The sequence below is a fragment of the Cajanus cajan genome, chromosome 3, assembly GCF_000230855.2.
Source record: "Cajanus cajan strain Asha chromosome 3, NIPB_CcT2T_4, whole genome shotgun sequence".
NCBI classification, from domain to species: domain Eukaryota; kingdom Viridiplantae; phylum Streptophyta; class Magnoliopsida; order Fabales; family Fabaceae; genus Cajanus; species Cajanus cajan.
The window spans coordinates 2,328,884-2,351,832 of NC_138519.1; the positions used below are offsets into that span (position 1 = coordinate 2,328,884).

The following is a 22,949-nucleotide window of genomic DNA, read 5'->3' on the forward strand; positions in this document are numbered from 1 at the left end:
CTAGCTTCGGCAAGAGGTCGCTATATGTGGTCGGAAGTTTATCAAGCTTCCTCACAGGGTTATACTGCGACTTTCCTGACTTCGAAGTGGAAGAAGATGAAGAAATGGTTATGGCATTGACTCCTCCCTCCTTCTTCTTCCCGAAGGCCTTCTTAGCTTCGAATGGTTGGGAAGGCTTAGCTAGCTTCCCACTTTTAAGCCCTTGTTCCACCCTTTCTCCAATGGTGATGATGTCCGAGAAGAGTGTTGTCGTGTTCCCTATCATTTTGTCATAGTAGGGACCGGTCAACGAATTTATGAACAAGGACACCGTCTCCTTATCCGACAGCGAGGGCTCTATTTGTGCCGCCAACTCCCTCCATCGTTGAGCGTACGCCTTGAATGATTCATCATTTGTTTTACTCAAGGCTTGAAGATCGGACCTATCGGGTGTTAGGTCGATATTATATTTATAGCGCTTGAGAAAGGCGTCGGCCAACTGCCTCCATGTGTGCACTTGATTTCCATCCAGCTGCATATACCAATTGAGTGCGGTTTCAGCCAAGCTCTCTTGAAAGCAATGAATTAAGAGCTTTTCATTGGTAGCATATGCAGCCATTTTTTGGCAGTACATGGTGAGATGACTTTTCGGGCAAGTCGATCCCACATATTTTGGAAAATCTGGTACTTTAAACTTGGGAGGGAATTGGATGTCCCTCACCAAGCACATGTCGGCGGCATCTTTGATATCGAAATCATGCCCTTCCATAGCCCTTAGCCGATCCTCAAGAGCATGAAATTGTTCCTTTGAAACCTCGGGCTCTTTAATTATGATCCCCGCCCCAAGGGGTACAACTCGCGGAGGCACAAGTTCTTCCTCGTGGTCCCCTTCCTCCTCTCCATGATGGGACTCATGGTCGCTGTGGTGTGATCCATGGACATTATGGTGATGCATGAGTTCCATCATTTGCACCATTTGTTCTTTGAGCTGTGAGAGCTCGGCCGTAAGCTTCTTATTCTGCTCCTCCAGCGCGTCCATCTTCTTGATTTTCTGTGCGCGTGTGAGGACAGAGAGATGACCAGCCACTTTCTAAAATGAATGTTTAATTAGTTTATTTATGGGATGAATACGCTCTTGATATGAGTTTGATAATCCTCCATCTTTAAGGCGCTGCCTTTTTAAGACGGAGGTTTACCACCCTTCTTTGCCTATGATCTCTCCCTAACGGAGAATCTCAATAGTCATGGGTCTCTTTTACTCATGTCAAGAGGTATTGGTGAACCTAAAATGCGTGATTTATGAGGATGCATGATGTCTTATTGATAATGATGCATATGCTCCTCACTTTATTATATTTTCACACATGGTCTTTCCTCTCATGTCATGGTATTTTTTATGCATGAGGATTATTCTTTAGACCTTATCACGAGGTTTATTATTAATGCACAAACAATATCACATAAACCTATACACAAACAATTCACTCATCCACGAACAGTCACGAGCGAATCACGAGGTAGGGGTATCCTGCAGAAGAGTGCATATTCAAGGTGGTTCTAACTGTTCTCACCGGTCTGAGGCCCCAAGGTGCCCCCATTATAGGGACCCAATTCCTCTTGTCATAAGCCGATGGAAAGTTCCAACGCGCTGTCGGACTCGAGTTCATGGTTATCACCTTGAGTGATGCTTTCCGACAACGGTCTACGGGCACCTATAGCCCCATTCGACAACCGGCCGTACTAACATCCACTCCCTATGGCTTGCCACTCATGCCCCCGGGTATAGAGGGAACTGTTGTGTGCAATGGTTTGTGTGCAATTTATATTTCAAACAATTGCGGAAATTAAACATACAACAGTTATTAAAGCCAAATAGATAAAGCATGTTATCATACAAGTAAGGGGTAATGAAGTAATTTTAAACTATTATTTTAAAAATAATCCATCACTAAATGGGACTGACTCTCGAGGCTTCCCCAGCGGAGTCGCCATCTGTCGCCACCGGCCGAAACGGGCCTTGGCTGTCGCTACGATGGTTGGACTCGTTTTGAATTTTGAAAAGTGGTGGATTGTTAGAACGGCTTATTCTCAAACTGAGACCTTGTCGAACTAACAATTTTATTAAATGATTCGCTAATTCATATTAATCTCAAGCGAGACCCTCCACGGATTAGTGGTTTTCACAAAAGGTAGGGTTCTTTGGAGTCGCCACCAATGTTTTACTCAAAACATTGGAAAAAGGGATAAGGCAATTGATTTAAAAATCAACCTTGGCCATTACAACCAGAGTTGGGTAAGGGAGTCGGTTACGTGCGGGGAAGGTGTTAGCACCCCCACAACGCCCCATTAGGGTTCCCTATGACGGATTATTTATTAAATAATAGTACAAAATTACTAAATTACCCCTATTTATTTAAGCGATTATAAATTAAATGTCTACATGATAAAGAATTTAAATATGCAACACACAGAAAGCAGTAAAAGGAAGGATTTTAAGGAAAACCACTTGAAGCGTGCTTTCTTATATATTGAAAGAGAAACTAGGAAGCTTTTTGGCGTTCCCTCACTCTACAAGCCCGCTCGCTGCTCTCCTAGAATAAAAATTTTACTATGGAAATCAAATGATTTCCCTTCGACCAATTTGAATCCTCAAGCAAAGTGCTCAGAATTCAAGAATCTAGTCGGTTTTGACTCCTAGAGAGTTTCCTAGGGCAGAACACTGCTCAAAAACCCCAGAATACTCAAGAAGAGAGTCAAGGAAGTGTGGAAAAGTGTAAAATGACGTCCAAATGACGTCCTATTTATAGGGAATAGGCGCAATACGGGCCCTGGAGTCAATACGGCTCGTATTGAAGTTTTGAACTTCAATACGGCCGTATTGAATTCAATACGGCCGTATTGAGATTCAAAAGCTTCAATACGGCCGTATTGATTTCAGTACGGCCATATTGAAGTTCAAAACTTCAATACAGGCCGTACTGAGCTCTAAACAGGCCGTATTGAGCTTAGTCCCTCCTATTTTCTTATTTTTTGCTTCTCTAAGACCTCTAAACCTACAGATTGTCATCCTTTGGTCTTCTAGGAGTCCTTCTGGCTGACTTTCCTTCGATCTTTGAGGGTCCTCGAGTCTTATTTCCGACCCGGACAATTTTAGGGGTCTACAAACATATATACATCTTAAATAACTCAAATTTCACAAGAATTACCACATGCAACACTAACATGATCTAAGATCATCAATTCTTATTTCATCACCAAGAAATCCCAAAAACATAGAACACCAAGATTCAATCCTTCAATTTAACTTCAAGGTTATCCAAAGTAGGACTATCACAACAAAAAATCAGCATACACAACATAAAATATTAAACTACAAGCTTCCTTTATCTCGAATCTTTCATAAACAAGAAAAGGAAGAAGAAAACAATAAAAAACAAGACTTCAGGAGAACTCATCATACGATAACTTTAACCTCTGATTCTCAACCCCTCAACTTCGAATCTCAACTTAGCTAACACACAAGCAACTCAGAGGGAAAGATATTGTTACCCTACTAAAGTCGAAAGAAAAGAAAAATTCCTTCAATTCCGGAGCCTATCTCTAAAAACTACTCTTAAACTTTGATAAATGAACTTATGATGTTCAAGTTCTATCTCATATACATTCCCTCGTTTTAAATCAACTTTTAACCTCAACATAAAATAATTCTAAACAACTAAACTTTAAAGAGTTCTTTTTTTTTTGTGATCAAATATAATTTTGCGTTCCTATCAACTAATATTCCCCCTTCCAGCCAAGAATCCTTCCATAAAGATGTTGTTAACTTTTTCTCAGCCTTCTTAACCAAATTTTTATAACTAATCTTTTGCTTTTTCGCCCTTTTCTCATTTCCCTCAACAATATTTCTTTACCACAACAAGTCAATCCATTTTAATGGAACACACTTTCTAATATTTGTAAAATAATACTTTATACCATAGGGCTCTTTTTCATTTTTAATCCTCTACCACCACTTGTGGTACAAGACATTATTAAACACTCAAATTTTGTATCTCCGACCCCCAAATTCCTCCGAGTAAATGCAACTTTCTCCTCTCCTCCCCTCCCACTCCCACAGAAACTGTTGAAAGAGTTTTTCAAGTTGTTAAATATAATAAACGAGGGAGCCTTGAAGAAGGAAGGGAAATAAACCGTGAGAGACACCATAAAAGACTTGAGCAATATAATTTACCTACCAAATGATAGATGTTTACCATTCCAAACCATTAATTTATTTCTAACATTTTCAATCATTGGAGTCCCCGAAAACAGCTTTATGAGCTTCGCACCAATTAATGAAACCCTAAGTATTAGAATGCAGTTGACCCAATTTTACAGTTCAAAAAATGAATTGTTTCATGTGACTAACCGTTCATTCCGACTATACACACCACCGGTATGCTTTTGTGAAAATTAACCTTGGTATTCGAGGCAAGTTACTTCAACATCAACTAGTTGGTGTATGTTTGGTGCAAAAATGAGTTAAAAACTAATCTTGTTCAAATCCACGGTGATTGAGTGCGAAGCTACATACATTCGTGGCAAAATTTTCACTTTTCTTATAAAATATATTATTGAATAGAATATCTAAATTTACTCAATAAACATAATTTACGAAAATCTAGGCAAAATATCATGGTCGACAGTCAAGTAATTGGGTCTCTAGTAAAAGGTCACAGTCCTCGTAATGATAACACTGCGTTGGAAGTTTAGATTTTTTTTCTTTAATTATCAAAATAATAATAATAATAATAATAATAATAATAATAATAATAATAATAATAAGGTTTAAATTTGAGATTATGTATATATTACTTCTTTACTATTGGATTGATTTTAGTAGTGGAAGTTTAGATTAACACAATTTTATAAAATTGATTTAAAAGTAATATAATTTTTGTTTGAATTACAAATATTAAAAACGTTTTTTTTATTTTTTTATTTTGTTGATTTTGAACGTGTAATTAATCGGTCAACTTTCAATGTTTATGTATACATGTTTTTTATCTTAAGTTTTACATATACATGTAGTAATTTGTCAATTATTAAATTAAAAAAATATGTATAACATTTTTAATTTTGAAATAGAACTCATAAATCTTATAAAGAAACTTTAAAAATGGGAGAAATAGATAATAAAACTATTAAATTACCGTAAACATTAAACACAAAGATACTTAAATTAAAATGAAAAGAGCGAGTATGAATAAATGAGAAAAAATATCAATTAAATGTTTAAAATTGATTTTAGATGAAGTAATAACAACTCAATGTTGCTTCAACTTCACTATGATTTTTGCCAAAAAAAAAATTGCAGTCACCTTTTCTGATTTTTTGTTTTTTTTTAAATGATATACACAATTTGTTTTTTAGTTTTAACTCAACATTAACTTCTTTTATATGATATTATTCTTAAATTTTTAAATAATAACAAATAATATTAAAAATTAATTATCTTTATAAATTTAAGACTTTAATTTTAAGATTTAAGGACCAAAAAATGAATATTTTTTAAATATTTTTTGTTAAATAAATATAAAGAAATAAAATATCTTACGTAAAATATATTTTTCATATCTCATATTATTTATTAAATTTAATTTATTTTCACTTTAATTGATTGAATCAATTTAGTCTCACATCTTTAAAATATATCTCAATGTTTGATTTTTCGTTCCTTCTGTTTAAATATTTAACAGATGTGACACATGTCATGTTGTCATGTCACATATCATGTTATCATGTGCCATGTGGCATGACACATGACATAATAGTATAATACATGATATGACAGCATAACACGTTTAGACTCATTAAGTATTTAAATGGACGGAACAAAAAATCAAACATTAAAATACATTTTAAAGATGTGAGACTAGAGTAATTCAAATAATTAACACGAGACTAAATTCACAATAATAGATAATATAAATGATGCAAAAATATATTTTTGTCGATATCTTAATTTCACTGATACAAAATAAAATTAATCAATATTCAAATAAAGACACGCAAGTCACATGCTTATAATTACTACCAATTTAATTTGATTTGAGGATTGTTATATCTTCTTAATCAAATTCCGAAATAGCTTCCGAAAGATTAAAATCTTAACATCTTTTATTAAATTTGTTATAAAATAATTATTTAATTTAATATTATATTATTTAAATTAATTTTTTAATAATTCAAAACAACTTTCGAAACACTCATTCAGACGATCCAACATTTTTTTTGATTTACATATTTTAAATAATGAAAAACTTTCTCATATATATTCATTACTTCATGAATTTATAACTCATCATTTATTTACTTAAATCTCCTTTGTCATAAAATAGGCTAAGTGAGGTGAACAACAAATTAAAATGACTTGACAAAATATTTATATTTAATTCATGGTATTGAACTGCTTAAATATTCTCTCTCTTATTATTTATTTATTTATTTTTATTTCTCTCCTTTCTCTATATGTCCTTCTTTTTCTTTTTTTCTGTTTTTCCCTCCCTCTTTCACGTCTCTTTTTTTCCTATTTCTCTTACTTCTCTATCATATTTCTAATTAAATATTATTTAATATGAAAATTATTTCAAATTATTAAATATTTAAAAATAAATATTTTTTTATTTCATAAAATTTAATAAGACTTTCTACATACATTTTATATTTAGTGAAATTAATTTTTCTTATTCAAATTAAAAATTAAAAATTAAAATTAATCTAAATGGACAAGTTCACAACCATTATATTGTATGTATTTACATTAGCAATTGAATATTAAAATAATAAATAAATTAAAATATTATATTGGAAGTGAGAATGGAATTTATAAAAGAAGTTGGAAGATTAAATCCAAATTTTGATAATAGTAGTGGAGTTAAAAGAACAACTAAACCATTTATTTTTTTTAAAAAATGCAGGCCGATTAAAAGCTGAATTAAATTATGTTTTTATCAGTAAAACAAATTACAATAATGGTGATGGTAAAGTATTTATGCATCTAACACAATTAAACTAATAAATCAACTATAGTGATTCAGAATTAAGTCATTTATATATAATAAAATTCAAAATTTTACCCCCAATTAGATATATAATTTGTTGTAATATATTATTGTAACTATTTAAGTGTAATACACATAAACTTTATGTACCGACAATATAAATAATTAAAGTTCCAGGTATACTTTAAATAAATAAATGTTTGATTTTCAATTATTTCTCTTTCACTAGAAATCAATTTGAGTTACTGATATATAGAACAATTTTTTTACCGATGTGTACAGACAAAATTGGTAAACAGAGAGAACCAGTAGTAACTTGGTGTCTATTAAAGAGTGCTTTTGTATGTATTTTTCTTTTTCTATTGGTGGACCTGTTTGTTTAAATTTTAAAAAATATATTTAAGAAAAAAGATTTTAAAAATAATAACTCCAACTTGTTTTTATTTATTTATTTATTTTGCTTTTTTTTTTCTGCATCGATTACGAAAAAAAATTCTCAAAGATGTCCAAAAATTTTAATTAGTATTTTTTTAATAAAGAGTGCTTTTCTTAAGTTTTTAAAGGAGCAAGCTCAAAATCATATTCAATTTGAGGCCAAAGGTCTGGGTGGATGATTGAAAATGAGGTGGGTTAGATTATGGAGATCGCAAGTTACGTTTTTCCTTTCCATTTTTATCCGTTAAATTAAAACTCCAACGTTTTGTTGGTCTTCTCTATGGAGAATCATTAAGAAAATTAAAAAATCCAAAAGGAAAATCATAGCATGGTTGTTGACACATCCTAAAGCATTAGCAACGTGTGCTGTGCAAATTATAGAGTACAGGCAAAGTCGCAATTATAATGATTAAAACTATATAATTTAATAAATAAAAAAGTCAAAGAATTTCTTCTAAGTCAATAAAAACAAAAATTTTCTTTAATATGGACAAAAATATATGTTAAAACTTAATATTTTACTTATTTTTGTATTTCACGTTTCTTTATAATTTTCAAAGCATCTATAGTTGCTTGACTTGATTTTAGTAAATGTACTCGTGAGTTTTGATTGATCAAATATAAGTTATTTTTCTTAGTTAGCTTTTGATTAATCTGTTTCCACTTTTACGTTTTGTTGAAAAAGAGAAGAGATGTAGTCGTATCCAGGACAAGAAAATCAAGCTCAAAGGGATGGGGGATGTGCTACCAATAGTGGAAAAAGTGTTTGAATATGTGGTTCGTCCAGGCTATAAGCAGGTGGCCTACATCCTCGATTACAAGCAAAATGTAGATGAACTAAACCATAGTGTTGAGGATCTTAGACATGATAAGGAAAGGCTGGAACACCAAGTTGATGAAGCTGATAAAAATCTAAAAAGGATTGAAGCTAAGGTCACAAAATGGTTACAGGAGGTGGGTGAATTTGAGTCTAAATTTGAGAATTTTATGAAAGATGAAGGTCACACAAAGTCAAGGTATCCTCGCTTATGGAATAGGCATAGACTAAGCAGACAAGCAACAAAGATGGTAATGGAGGTTAAGAAGCTAAGAGATGAGACCCCCAAGTCTGATGAAGTTGCCTATACGGAGAACGTAACATCTAATGATGTCACTTCGTCTAATGTTGGCTACATGGATTTTGGTTCTAGAAAATCCACAATGGATGGCATATTGGCATCACTTCAAGATCCCATGGTCAGAATGATTGGGCTGCATGGGCCAGGTGGTGTTGGTAAGTCCACTTTTGTAAAAAAAATTGCCAATATAGCTCGAAACAAGATGTTTAATGTGGTGGCTATAGCAGAAATAACTGCCAATCCCAATTTGCAAAAAATCCAGGGAGAAATTGCTTACTGGTTAGATTTGAGATTGGAAGGGATTGGTGAAAATGTGAGAGCTGATTGTATACGAAGGAGGTTAAAGAAAGAGAAAGACAATGCCCTTATAATATTGGATGACCTATGGGACAAATTTGATTTGAACAAGTTAGGGATTCCACTTGATGATGATGATGATAATGGTTATGACGATGATTTAAGCAAGAGGAAAAAGGCAAAAGATAATGATGATGGTCCATCTTCAAAACATGGGAAAAAGGAAAAAGATGATGGTCAACCTTCAAAACCTGGGAATAAGACATTTGAAAATGACGTGAATCTTTGGAGCAAAGTGATGAAAAAAGAAAAGTCTCTTGGTGATTATAAGGGGTGCAAAATTTTACTAACCTCAAGGGTTAAAGAAGTATTGTCTGATGAAATGGATGTTAAGTCAATTTTTTGCATTGAGAAATTGGATGACAATGATGCTCTGATGTTGTTTCAGAAGACAACTGGAATATCTAATGAAATGTCCGACATTAAACAAGAGATTGTTAAAAAGTATTGTGGGGGGATACCCATGGCAATAATTACTGTTGGTAGGGCATTAAGAGACAACAGTGACTCAGTGTGGGAAGCTAAACTAGAAAAACTTAAAAAGCAAGAATTGGTGGGAGTGCAAAAGCCTATGGAAATTTCTTTAAAGATGAGTTATGACCATCTAGAAAGTGAGGAACTCAAGTCCATTTTCTTACTTTGTGCTCAAATGGGTCATCAACCACTAACTATGGACTTGGTGAAGTATTCCGTTGGTTTGGACATACTTGAAGGGGTCTACTCGCTTATGGAAGCTCGTGACAGAATTTATACATCAATAAAAAAGCTAAAAGGCTCAAGTTTGGTGTTGGATGAAAGTTCTAGTGATCATTTCAATATGCATGATATGGTTCGAGATGCTGCTTTGTCAATAGCACATAAGGAGAAAAATATATTTACAGTGAGAAATGGTAAACTTGATGTTTGGCCTGAACTTGAGAAATGCACTTCAATTTCTATATGCAACAGTGATATCATCGATGAACTTCCTGATGATATAAATTGTCCTCAACTTAATTTTTTTCAAATTGATAAGGATGATTCATCTTTGAGAATACCTGACGGTATTTTTAATAGAATGAAAAAACTCAAAGTGTTAATATTGAATGGTTTTCATTTGTCAAACTTAAAAGATTTAATTGAAGGTCTATCAAATCTCAGAATGCTTTGTTTGGAGCGATGCAAATTAAAAGGAAATTTGTCAATCATAGGAACGCTGAAAAAATTAAGAATTCTCAGTTTTTCTGGGTCTCAAATTGAAAATTTTCCAGCGAAGTTGTGGTGTTTAGATAAACTACAATCTCTAGACACCAGCAATTGTTGCATACAAAGGATGTACCTACCTAATTCTATATCAAGGTTGACTTCTTTGGAAGAGTTATATATAAGAAAGTGCTTGATCAACTCTGTTGTGGTAAAAGAGACAAATGGGCAAATTTCATTGCTTTCTAGACTAAAACACTTGCATCAATTGAAAGTGGTGGACTTGAGCCTCCCAAGTGTTGCAGTTTTTCCCAAGGACTTGTTCTTTGACAACTTAAATGATTACAAGATTGTGATTGGAGACATCAAGGTGCTTTCAGGTGGAGATTTCAGGATGCCTAATAAGTACGAACCATTTAGATCTTTGGCATTGCAGCTGAAGGATACTAATGATATTCACTCTCAAAATGGGATAAAATTGTTGTTTAAAACAGTTCAAAATTTGTTATTGGGAGAGATAAATGGTGTTAAAAATGTTATTTATGAGTTGAATTTGGATGGATTTCCAGATCTGAAACACTTAACTATCACAAATAATTTTAACATCGAACATATCTTCAAGGCAAAGGATTTGGCTCATCCTCTGGATGTTTTTCCCAAGTTGGAATCTTTATGTTTCTACAAATTGCAGAACATAGAGATGATATGTTGTAGTCCAGTAACAGATGTCTCATTTACCAAATTGAAGACTATCAAGGTCAAGATGTGTGCCCATTTGAAGAATATCATCTCAGTTTACATGGTTAAACTTCTTTCTAGTTTAGAAATAATTGAAGTTTCTGATTGTGATTCTTTAGAGGAGATTGTTAAAATACCTGCAAACTTTGATATGGTTGAGTTTCCTAAGTTGGGCTCTCTGACTCTACAATCATTACCACCATCATTTACTAGTTTTTATAGTAGAGTAGAGGGGGACATGACTCCTGCTCTCTTTGATGAACGGGTATGCTATTTCACCCTTTTCTTTTACTTTTAATTAATGAGTTTTTTTTTGTAGATATATTAATTGTGTACGTGCTTGCAGGTTAAAATTTCAAATTTAGAAAGTTTGAATTTATCCTCAATCGACATCCATACGATATGGTGTGACCAGTCCCTGTCAAGCTTTTGCTTTCGAAAATTAAAAAAATTAGTTGTGAAAGACTGTAATAAGTTGAGATATTTGTGTTCATTGTCTGTGGCTAGCGGTTTGAGCATGCTAAAAAGCCTCTACGTAAGTGGGTGTCATGCGATGGAGAAGATTTTTTGCACCAAAGGAAATGGTCCAGACAAGGTGTGTATTGGAGTAAATAATTAAAGTTTTGTAGTTGAGTTAATGTTATGTGTGTAGTTCTTGGCAATGCTCTTCCTTAGACATTTTTGTTAAGCTTCATTACTTATTAATGAATTGTTTGCATCAAAGTGCAGGTCTTTGTCTTTCCAAAGTTGGAGGAAATCCACCTCAACAAAATGAAAATGTTAACAGACATATGGCAGACTGAAATGAGTGTTGATTCCTTTTGTAGTCTCATTTCTGTGCACATTGAAGAATGTGAAAAATTAGACAGGATTTTTTCGAGTCACATGGAAGGATGGTATGCAAGTTTGGAAAAGTTGAAGGTTGTTAATTGTCGGGTAGTGAAAGTGATTTTTGAAATCAAAGATTCCCAACAAAGAGATGCATCTGGTGGGATAGACACAAATTTGCAAAGTATTTTTCTTTACCGCCTCCCAAAGTTGAAGCAAGTGTGGAGCACAGATCCAAGAGGAATTCTCAACTTCAGAAAACTGCATAATATAGATGTATCTTCTTGTGATAAATTGTGGAATGTCTTTCCGGCTTCTATGGCCAAAGATGTTCAAAATATTGAATACATGTCAGTAGGATTTTGTGGGAGAATGGTGGAAATTATTGCTTGTGAAGATGGATTAGAAGCAAGCAATGAACCATTAGTGTTCCCTAAATTGACCAGCATGGAATTTTGTTGGCTACAAAACATGGAGCGTTTCTATAAGGGGAGACATGGTATAAAGTGTCCAAAAATGAAGAGGTTGACCGTGGTGTATTGTAAGAAGCTTGAAACATTCCAAATAGAAAGAAGTGAAAGCACAAATGAAGAAGTAGCCATTTTCTCAACACCTAAAGAGGTAAGTAAGGAAAATTCTATCACCGAAAAACAAAAAAACTACTTTATTCACTCTTTGTGGCTTACAACAATTTTATTTAGAACTTAAAACAATATTTGATAAATTATAAGATTTAAAGTATTTCTTAGAGTATTCTTTTATATTGACAAAAAGCTATGAAGTAAAAGGTTTAAAGCTCGCCTCATTCAACTCTAATTCAGTTGATTTTATTTAATAGCTTTTTTTTTTAGTATTAGTTTTTTTCAGCTTTAATGTACATGTTTATTTATTTATTTTCAAGATGTTAGGAGTTAGGACCATGGTTTTTGAAGGAGAAATATACTCACCATCTATTCATTTTCTTTTGCATTCTACTTATATCTTTTTTCTTTTTGTTTTTTTTATCATCTATCATGCATAATATTTTTTTCATTTTTTTTTATTTCCATTCCAATTTCTCAATCGACCCATTTTGGAATGAACGAATAAGAAAACTCTTTTGGAAGCACCGACATTATATTTTGACAGCCTTATTCTTTATTAATTTGTTATTGCTAGATCGGATATAATATTTTTTTAAGTTTAATTATACCTTTGTTATTATAATTTTATAAAATTTATTTATTAGTCTTTATAATAAAAAAATTTCGTTTTAATTATTATATATATACAATGTTTTTGATTCTTTTTATTTCTTAAAGTTTTATCTTTTAATTTTTATAATAATAGACTATGTGAACTAAAAAATTTCAAAATAATATTATAAAATTTAAAATAAAATATTTTAACCAGAAAGATAAAAGGTAATGTTTAAAAACAATGAATAATAATTAAATTATTTTTATTAAAAAGAATTATTATTTCATTGTGTTTCATCATTTTATCTTTATCTTTATTTTTATTTTTATTTTTTTGTAAGTACTGCATAATTACATTATTATCTCTCCGCTTCTTATCTTAAAATATACAAATCAGGATTATTAACCTTAGAAACTTTGAAACTTTAGAGCATCTTTCAATGTTATTTTATTTTTTATTTTACTTGTATCATCTTTTTATTGTATATTTCTTTTATTGTTATTGTTGGTTTTTTTATAATCTTCTTTCTTCAAGCTATGTTTCTACCCTTTTCTTCATTCTCATTGAAAACATTTTAAACTTTCCATAATATTTGTCTTTTGACATTTGCGTGATGCTATTATAACTAATATTTTTAATTTTCAGACCATATAAGGAAAAGAAATATATTCTGATAAATGTCTTAATCATATATATATATATATATATATATATATATGAAAAGAAATTCACTTATTGTAGACTTACTTTGTTCAATAATTTATATTTTACATCAAATTTTAACTATCAAAGCATTAAATTAAAAGGTCTTAGTGTATGTAGATCAAGTTTACAAATTTTTAAAAAATTTAAAAATTATTTGATACTCTATTTCATCAATTTAAATTAACAAATAATTATAAAAATATTTTATACGTTAATTTAAATTAATGAAATGAAATATTAAATAATTTTTAAATTTTTTAAAAATTTGTAAACTTGATTTATGTATTAAGAACTTTTAATTCAACGATTAAATTATTAAAATTTGATATATAACATGAGTTATTGAGTAAAATAAATTTAAATAGATATATTATTAAAGTAAATAGATATTTCCTTATATATAAGTTTAAATAGACTCAACAGGTGAGTGTTAGGATTTTGAAATAGGCAAGTGCACCCTAGTCTCTGTAATATACTTTAAAAGGTTGTCGATCCACAGGGAATTGTGAAGTAATTTATGAATTCCACTATACTAGTTGGAACGTTATGAACTGAAAATTTAGTGTGTACATAGATCCAAAACTTATGATAACAAAGTGATTAAAACCAAATAACTAAAGATAAAATACTTTTAGGAAATTAACAGTTATGAGAAACAGTTCAGGATTAACTTCATCAATCTCCCTCCTACATATTTCTATTGATTCTTTCTAAAATTTCCACTACTCATTGTTATTGCATTCTCTATTTTCATTCAAATCCAATCCCTTGGCATAAGAAATTCTGAGATATTCAACTCAATGAATGATTCCTCACTTCATTTAGTTCAACATCCCGCATTACGAATCGGAACTTTTTACAACTATTAGGATCAAGACCATCCCTGGCTCTTAAAACTAATAGGTGATTTGATTCAAATCTGGATCCAGAAAATGTTTTCCAACTAAATCCTAAATCCAAGATCAAAGATAAGTGATCAGTTTATCTAAGCATTAAGAATGGAATACAAATCACTAACAAAGAGTAGCAGATAATATATATGAATGAATCAAAGAGAAATACATAGGAGTTTGATGACTACATCAATCCCAAACTTAGAGCTTTTAGTTCTCCATAGTAAAAGAAATCACCAAATTACAAGTTAAGATGTAGGAGATGAAGAAGGTCTTTAGAGATTCGCGTTCCCACGAGCTCCAGAATGCTCTATCTTTCCCCCTGTTGCTTTCTATTCTGTTTTGGACTCCCAAAAAAACTACACTCTCTTCTGTTCTTCTTCCTTTTATATTGAAACAGAGTGTGCAGGAGAAAGATGAATCCGCTCAGCGCCTTGAAACAGCTGAGCGGATTGAGAATTCTTCACCATGAAGGAACCCAGGCGCTGAGCGCCTTATATCCGCTCAGCGCCTCTGAGGCGGTGAACACACTGGGACCAATCCGCTGAGCGGATTGTGATGGCTGAGCGGATTGATGGCAGAAAGTATCATTGGCTTCTGGAGCAAATCCGCTGAGCGCCTTGTATCCGCTGAGCGGATTAGAGGCAACAAATACTCCTTCTCTTCTTCAGAGTTTAAATCCTATCAAATAAGCACCGAATTAGATCAAAAACTTCATGTTCTCTGTGCTCATCATCATCAAACATACCTCTTTGATTCCAAGCATATATTTAACAAAATAACATTAATAAAAACAAAAATTCTACTAGATAAGTGTCTCCAGTGAATCTAAATCAAACTAATTAGACACTTATCAAACTACCCCCAACTTAGAAATTTGTTTGTCCTCAAACAACAGAACCTCATTGAGAATGGCATGACTGACTCAAAATTTATTTATTATATAAATTTTTTTTTTTTTTTTTTTTTTTTTTCACTAAGAAAGTGTCACCCAGCAAATATGTCAATATATTTTCATGAGTTCAAAGAATACAATGAACTTATTTGCAAAATCCGATGAGTACATGCTACAACAAATGGTACCCAATTTATAACTATCATTATGAACCGCAAGCACATTCAAGGAAAATATCCATTCATCATTCATTGTTTCCGCCAAGAGCACTAAAATTTCCTCATCACTGTATAACTCTCTTATTCTGTTGTGAAGGTAAGTGTTTCTCTCTTTTCATGCACCAAACAAGCTAAGTCTGATTTGTTACCTGTCTCTCACAAGTTCATTGTCAAAACTAAGCACGAATTACTAAGGACTTAAGAGGGTTGTAACATGGCTTGGCTAACAGAGATTTGGTTTTTCTTTGGGAATCTGATCTGAAAACCTGTTTGACAAGAGACATTTTCACTCAATTGGGTTAATATTAATCAATTCCTTGCTCTAGCTTGAGTTCTCTTGATTCTTTACACCTCATCCCTCTTGGGTTGAACTCCTTGGTTCCTTCACTTTCAGAATATACACGATTTAATGGAGTGATGATAAGGAACCTTGATTATAACTATATATATATACATATAAAATATATATATATATATATATATATATATATATTTTTTTTTTTTTTACAAAATAAACAGAAAACTTGTTTGCCTGTAAAATTCAGCTTCAACCACATGATCTCTTCATACAAACTACCCCCAACTTAATTCAAACCCTCTTGTTTATGAAAATGTCTCTTACCAATAAGGCTAAGGATATTCATGGTTTTTCTTTTTAGGCTTAAGGGTTCTGTTTAGGGTTATACTTTTGTGTTCAAATATTCATGGGTTGGCTTTTTAGCTACTAGTTAAATTATGCATTGCCTTAGAAATTTCATGCATCGCTCAACTTGTAACTCATGAAAGACTCAAACAAAACTGACCGCATGAATTAGTGATGACTCTCCAAGATTTAATTTTAACTGTTTGGCTCACTCACTCTCACGGGTTAGTTAAGTGCCCTAACATCAACAACTTCAGAATTATTTCAACTTCTCTTAAACAGACTTGAAGCACACAACCACAGCCAAAATTGTAACCAATTATGCAACAATATGACTTCCAGATTAGCAAACATTGATCATTGAAAACTTGGAATCATGAAATTGCCCCTAAGTCTTATACGAAAAGGTTTAACTGACAACCCACATGAACTCGCAATCATAGCAAAATCCAACAGAAAAGTCAATCTCAAACAAACCATCATCAAACCAAAGTAGCAACCAAACACTTAAAATAACCGTAAAAGACTGAAACTAGTTGAAACGAAACAAAATAAACTGTAAAGAAACCCCTTCAAATGTCAGCCACATCATCATGGTCTTCTTCTTCTTCTGCATCTCCCTCTCCACCTTCTTGCTCTTCATCGCCGGCTCCACCTTCTTGCTCCTGCTCATCCTCTGGCATTGTCTGCTGCTGCTCCTCTCCTCCCTCAAAGTGAGGACTGTCCCCAGGCCAATAAAAGTGCTGCTGAAAAGCTTCTGGGGATGGCCATTGAAAAGGAGGGCCACCATGAAACTGTTGCTGATGAGCATGATACATGCTGGTGTTCAGTGACATCAACGCTAGATGGTTGGCCAGATTCTGCTGCTCTATGTGATGAAAATGTGCAGCCATGAAATCCTGAGCAGGTACTTGAGAGGAAGAAGTTCCTTGCATATGCCTCGGATGTCTCGGTTGTGAAGCATCTCCATGCTGCTCACTTGTGCAATGTGTTTTAATATATGCAGCATTAATGGGAGGCCTAAGAGATTTATTTAAATTACCAGGCAGACGAGAACCATTAACTAAACATAAACCAGTAATTAAACCTGGAAAACCCAAAGGCTTAGAAACACCTGTTGAAGAAGAAGAGGATAGCACAATCTTATGTATTTCATCTGAAATAACAGTGGCTATATCTATCTCAGTCTTTTGCAAAATGGAGTAAAGAAGTGTGGCTCTGGGCATGTTCAGATCAGATATGTGGGTGATGCAGTACACATTGCAGTATAAAAAATTTTGCCAGATACGTGCAATGGTAGTCAGGTTCTTCCGTAAGAATGAAACAGGGTTACCTGTGATTCCCACTGTATATGTACAGCCCGGTAGACACAACACCTTGGCCATTTTGTCAGCATTAAAAGCTCGGGCCTTCTTCAACCGGCCATATTCATCCAAACCATCACCTCCCAGAACATCACGAGTGCTCAAATATTGCTGAATGGCATCTCTAGAATAACTGACCACAGCTCCTCTAACCCAGCTGGTTCTGTTTTTATCAGTCCTCTGAAGTGGGAGAGCATTGGCATAAAACTCCTTGATAATCTCTTCATTATATTTCTTCTCAGGAGTAGCCAGCTTATTCCATTTCCTGTGAGTCAGTTCTCTTTGAAATTCCATGTATTCTCCAGCTTCCAACTCCACCCGTCTTTCAGCAACTATTTGGCGGGGCTCCAACTCAGTATATCTCTGCTGCTTAGTTTTGGTCATGAATCTACTTCTGTCCAGACGGATTGAAGCCACAGGTGACTGAGTAGGTTCCTCAGTTTCAGACTCATGTGGAGGAGGGTTTGAAGAAGCAGCCTCCTTCCTCTTCTTACTAGCTGGGATCTCATGAGTGGATCTTGATTTTCCCATCTGCAATTCATTGAAAAACAATGGTAACCACAAGTGTTAGGTAATTTAAAATGATTTATTCAATAAGAAAATAACAGGAGCCTCTGCCTCTGATCCGCTCAGCGCCTCAGAACCGCTGAGCGCCTTGAGCAACCATGGGTCTCTGACCTTAATCCGCTCAGCGCTTGGAAACCGCTGAGCGTCTTGAGCAAGGGGAGTTCCTGGCTCCCATCCGCTCAGCGCCTCACATCCGCTGAGCGGTTTTACTCAGAATTTGAAAAGCTTCAGTTTTTTTTTTTTTTTTTTTTTTTTTTTTTTTGAACATGCAACCCAACAAGCAATGAACCCTAACACAGTTTTGTCACGAAACATAATTTTGGCTTCTAATACAAGACAATGAATCTACAAGACTAAGCCTTTAACATGGATTGCAGAAACTCATGAACCCTAACCCAGCATATGAACTTGATGTGAAATTCAAAACCCCAACATACAGTATTAAAATTAACCCAATGGAATTACAAGGTTTAAGGAATAGATTGGAAGAATTTAAACCCTAATCAGCATAAAACAATGACATAAAACTTCATCCATGAAAACCAAGGGATGGTGCAGAAGAAGAACATGCTTGGACATACCTGAAATCTGTTGGAAGCACAAAGAAAATCAAAGAAGCAAGGGAATAGGGAGCAGATATGTGAAAATAGGAATAGCACGAGGGAGAGGAAAAGATGATGTAGAATGGGAATGGATTGAGTGGGTTTTAATGAGTAACACTTCAGTTGAGACCTTTCAGTTCTGGTTAAGTCTAAGCCCGTCACGAATCCGCTCAGCGCTTGTAAAGCGCTGAGCGCTTTGGCTCCAGAGAGCTCACTAAATCCCAGGCGCTGAGCGCCTTAATTCCGCTGAGCCAATTGGCTCCAGAGAGGCCTAGGGGTTTTCTCCTTCCAGGCGCTGAGCGCATACCAGGCGCTGAGCGCCTAGCTTCCAGGAACCTTTCCTCTTTGTAAGCGCTGAGCGCCTCCCAGGCGCTGAGCGCCTAGCTTCCAGTGACTCATCTAATTTGTTAACTGATATAAGGGGCTGAGCCCTTTAGAGGGGCTGAGCCATTGAGTCCTGGATTGAAACAAACATTATTCGAGCTCAGTTTTGATCCCAAATTCCTTACTATTCTTCCTCTACTCCCTCAAAACACAAACACACACTGAACATCAAAGAAATTGCATAATTTAACACAATATTTTTGGATTTATTGTAAGCATTAAATCCTAAACTTATTCCCTAAAACCTCACACATATGAAATTAAACATGTACTACTAAATAATCAAACCACTTTTAAAAACATAATGTCTGGGTTGCCTCCCAGCAAGCGCTTCTTTATTGTCATTAGCTTGACACTTCTTGAAATCATAGATCATGAAGATGAGTGATTGTGGTGAGTTGCTCAACATCACCACCCAAGTATGGTTTAATCCTCTGACCATTTACCATCCAAGATCTTCCAGAGTTTGGTTCTTCCAATTCCACTGCCCCATATGGCTTAACAGATTTGATGATAAAGGGACCTGACCATTTGGATTTGAGTTTTCCAGGGAATAATCTTAACCTGGAATTGAACAATAACACTTGTTGGCCTGGTTGGAAGTTTCTCTGGATAATCTTTCTATCATGATAAGACTTGACCTTGCTTTTATAAATCCGTGATGATTCGTAAGCTTGTAACCGCATCTCTTCAAGCTCGTGTAACTGGACCTTTCTCTTTTCACCTGCAGCTTTCAAATCAAAATTCAATGCTTTCAAAGCCCAATAGGCCTTATGCTCCAACTCAACTGGAAGATGACAGGCTTTCCCATAGACAAGCTGAAATGGAGATAGTCCGGTTGGAGTTTTGTATGCTGTCCTGTAAGCCCACAATGTGTCATCCAATTTCAAAGACCAATCTTTTCTTGAACTGGCAACCGTCTTTTCTAAAATTTTCTTCAACTCCCTATTGGAAACCTCTGCCTGTCCATTTGTCTGAGGATGGTAAGGTGTAGCTACCTTGTGTCTCACTCCATAGTGTTGCAACACATTTTTCAGCTGTGTGTTACAGAAATGAGAACCGCCATCACTAATGAGCACTCTCGGTGTTCCAAATCGAGTAAAGATATTCTTCTTCAAGAACTTGATCACCGTTCGTGCATCAGCCTTCTGAGTTGCTAAAGCTTCCACCCATTTAGAAACATAATCCACAGCAACCAAAATGTACTCATTGGAATAAGAGGAAGGAAGTGGTCCTACAAAGTCAATTCCCCAGCAATCAAAAACCTCAACTTCAAGGATGTTCTGCAATGGTAATTCATGTCTCTTGGAAATTCCTCCAGTTCTCTGACACTTATCACAATTCTTGCAGTGTTCATGAGAGTCCTTAAAGATAGAAGGCCAGTAAAATCCAGACTGAAGAATCTTTGCTGCTGTGCGCTCTCCATTGTAATGACCTCCATAAGGTGAATTGTGGCAGTGCCACAAGATATCCTTGACCTCTGTACCTGAAACACACCTTCTTAATAAACCATCAGCACCAATCTTAAATAAATAAGGATCATCCCATACATAGTAAGTGGAATCCTTGAAGAATTTCTTTCTCTGCTGCCAATTAAAATCTTCCGGAATGACCCCGGCTGCTTTAAAATTTGCCATATCAGCAAACCAAGGTCGTTCCTGTACCAAGAACAATTTTTCATCTGGAAATTCTTCATGGATTGCACTTTCAAGTATGGTCACCTCATCATTTTCCAATCTGGAAAGGTGATCTGCAATTTGGTTTTCACAGCCTTTCTTATCCTTTATCTCTAAATCAAATTCCTGTAACAATAAAATCCATCTTATTAACCTTGGTTTGGAATCAGATTTAGTTAACAAATACTTGATTGCTGCATGGTCAGTAAAAACAGTAATTTTTGAGCCAATCAAATAAGAACGAAATTTTTCAAGTGCATACACTATTGCAAGTAATTCTTTTTCTGTGGTTGCATAATTCATTTGAGTTTCATTCAAGACTTTACTCGCATAATGTATGGCATGAAAAATTTTGTTTTTCCTTTGTCCTAGTACAGCACCTACTGCATAATCACTCGCATCACACATTAATTCAAAATCAAAATTCCAATCTGCGCTAGTGATTATGGGTGCTGAACACAACTTTTGCTTTAAGAGTGAAAAGGCAGATAAGCAATTATCATCAAATTTAAACTTAACATCCTTCACAAGGAGATTGCTGAGCGGTTTAGCGATCTTTGAGAAATCTTTGATGAACCGCCTATAAAATCCAGCATGTCCAAGAAAACTTCTAATTCCCTTCACATTTGATGGTGGAGGAAGCTTAGAAATGACCTCAACCTTAGCTGGATCCACCTCGATACCTTTCTCAGAAACTTTGTGGCCAAGCACTATTCCTTCAGTTACCATAAAATGACACTTCTCCCAATTAAGAACCAGATTTGTTTCTACGCACCTCCTCAATACCATGTTGAGATTCTCCAAACATGAATCAAATGATGATCCAAAAACTGAGAAATCATCCATGAAAATCTCAATACATTTTTCAACAAGATCAGAGAATATGGCCAACATGCACCTCTGAAACGTGGCTGGTGCGTTACATAATCCAAATGGCATCTTTCTATATGCAAAAACGCCAAAAGGACATGTGAATGCTGTCTTTTCCTGGTCCTTCGGGTCAACTGCTATCTGATTATACCCAGAATAACCGTCCAAGAAACAATAGAAAGCCTGACCTGCCAACCTCTCTAGCATCTGGTCCATGAAGGGCAATGGAAAGTGATCCTTCCTTGTAGCCTGGTTCAGCTTCCGATAATCAATACACATCCGCCAACCAGTGACTGTCCTTGTAGGAATTAATTCGTTCCTGTCATTCATCACCACCGTCATGCCTCCCTTCTTAGGTACCACCTGAACAGGACTAACCCATGCACTGTCAGAAATAGGGTAAATCATTCCAGCTTCAAGTAACTTAATCACTTCCTTTCTGACAACCTCCTTCATTGTTGGATTGAGGTTGTGCTACAGGTCTATAATCCTGTTCCATCAAGATTCTGTGCATGCAATATGAAGGACTAATACCCTTAAGATCAGATAATGTCCATCCAATAGCCCCTTCATTCGCTTTTAAAACCTCAACTAACTTCCTTTCCTCCTCCGAAGATAAAGAATTGCTAATTATAACTGGTTTTCCACCATTTGCCTCTAAAAACACATATTTGAGATGGCTTGGCAATTGCTTCAATTCTAGCTGCTGAGGTTGAGACTTGTCCCCTTTTTTTAACTCTTGTACACTTGCAGGATTAGTAGAAATCTCCTTGGCTTTGTCCAACTCCTCCAGACATTTCTGAATTTCTCTTTCTTCTTCATCATTAATTTCACTGACCACATTCATCAATGCCTTCTCCAATGGTGTAGCTACTGAGAAATTTCTTTGAGCTTCCAAACACAGCTCATCAATCACATCCACTCTGAAACAACCTGCCTTATCACTTGGATGTTTCATGGCCTCAAAGACATCAAAGTTCACTTCATCATCCTGAACTCTAACCTTAAGTTTCCCATCATCAACATCAATAATAACTTTGGCTGTCTTCATGAATGGTCGTCCCAAAATAAGAGGAACCTCAGAATCTTCCTCCATATCCATGACAACAAAATCTACTGGGAACCAAAACTTATCAACTTTTACTAAGAGGTCTTCAACAACACCATGAGGATACTTGATGGACCTATCAGCCAGCTGCAGAGTCATTCTAGTAGGTCTCACCTCAACCTCACCTATCCTCTGTAGCATTGACAAAGGCATCAGATTGATACT

The 22,949-nt window shown here is 34.6% G+C and overlaps 1 protein-coding gene across 4 annotated transcripts in view; it reads left to right on the forward strand.

The window, feature by feature from the left end:
- The window catches only part of LOC109793741 (uncharacterized), a 62,903-nt gene that overhangs the window by 18,788 nt on the left and 21,166 nt on the right, over positions 1 to 22,949 (forward strand). For 2 of the 4 annotated variants that reach the window (XM_083070176.1, XM_083070173.1), the window contains exons 3-5: positions 8,143 to 11,117; positions 11,199 to 11,447; positions 11,582 to 12,301. In XM_083070176.1, coding sequence (XP_082926302.1) covers positions 8,190 to 11,117; positions 11,199 to 11,447; positions 11,582 to 12,301 — 3,897 coding nt within the window. In that variant the 5' untranslated portion in view covers positions 8,143 to 8,189. Of the gene's footprint in view, positions 1 to 7,957; positions 11,118 to 11,198; positions 11,448 to 11,581; positions 12,302 to 22,949 lie in introns of those variants that run through there. The other 2 variants (XM_083070174.1, XM_083070175.1) reach the window with 2 other exon arrangements.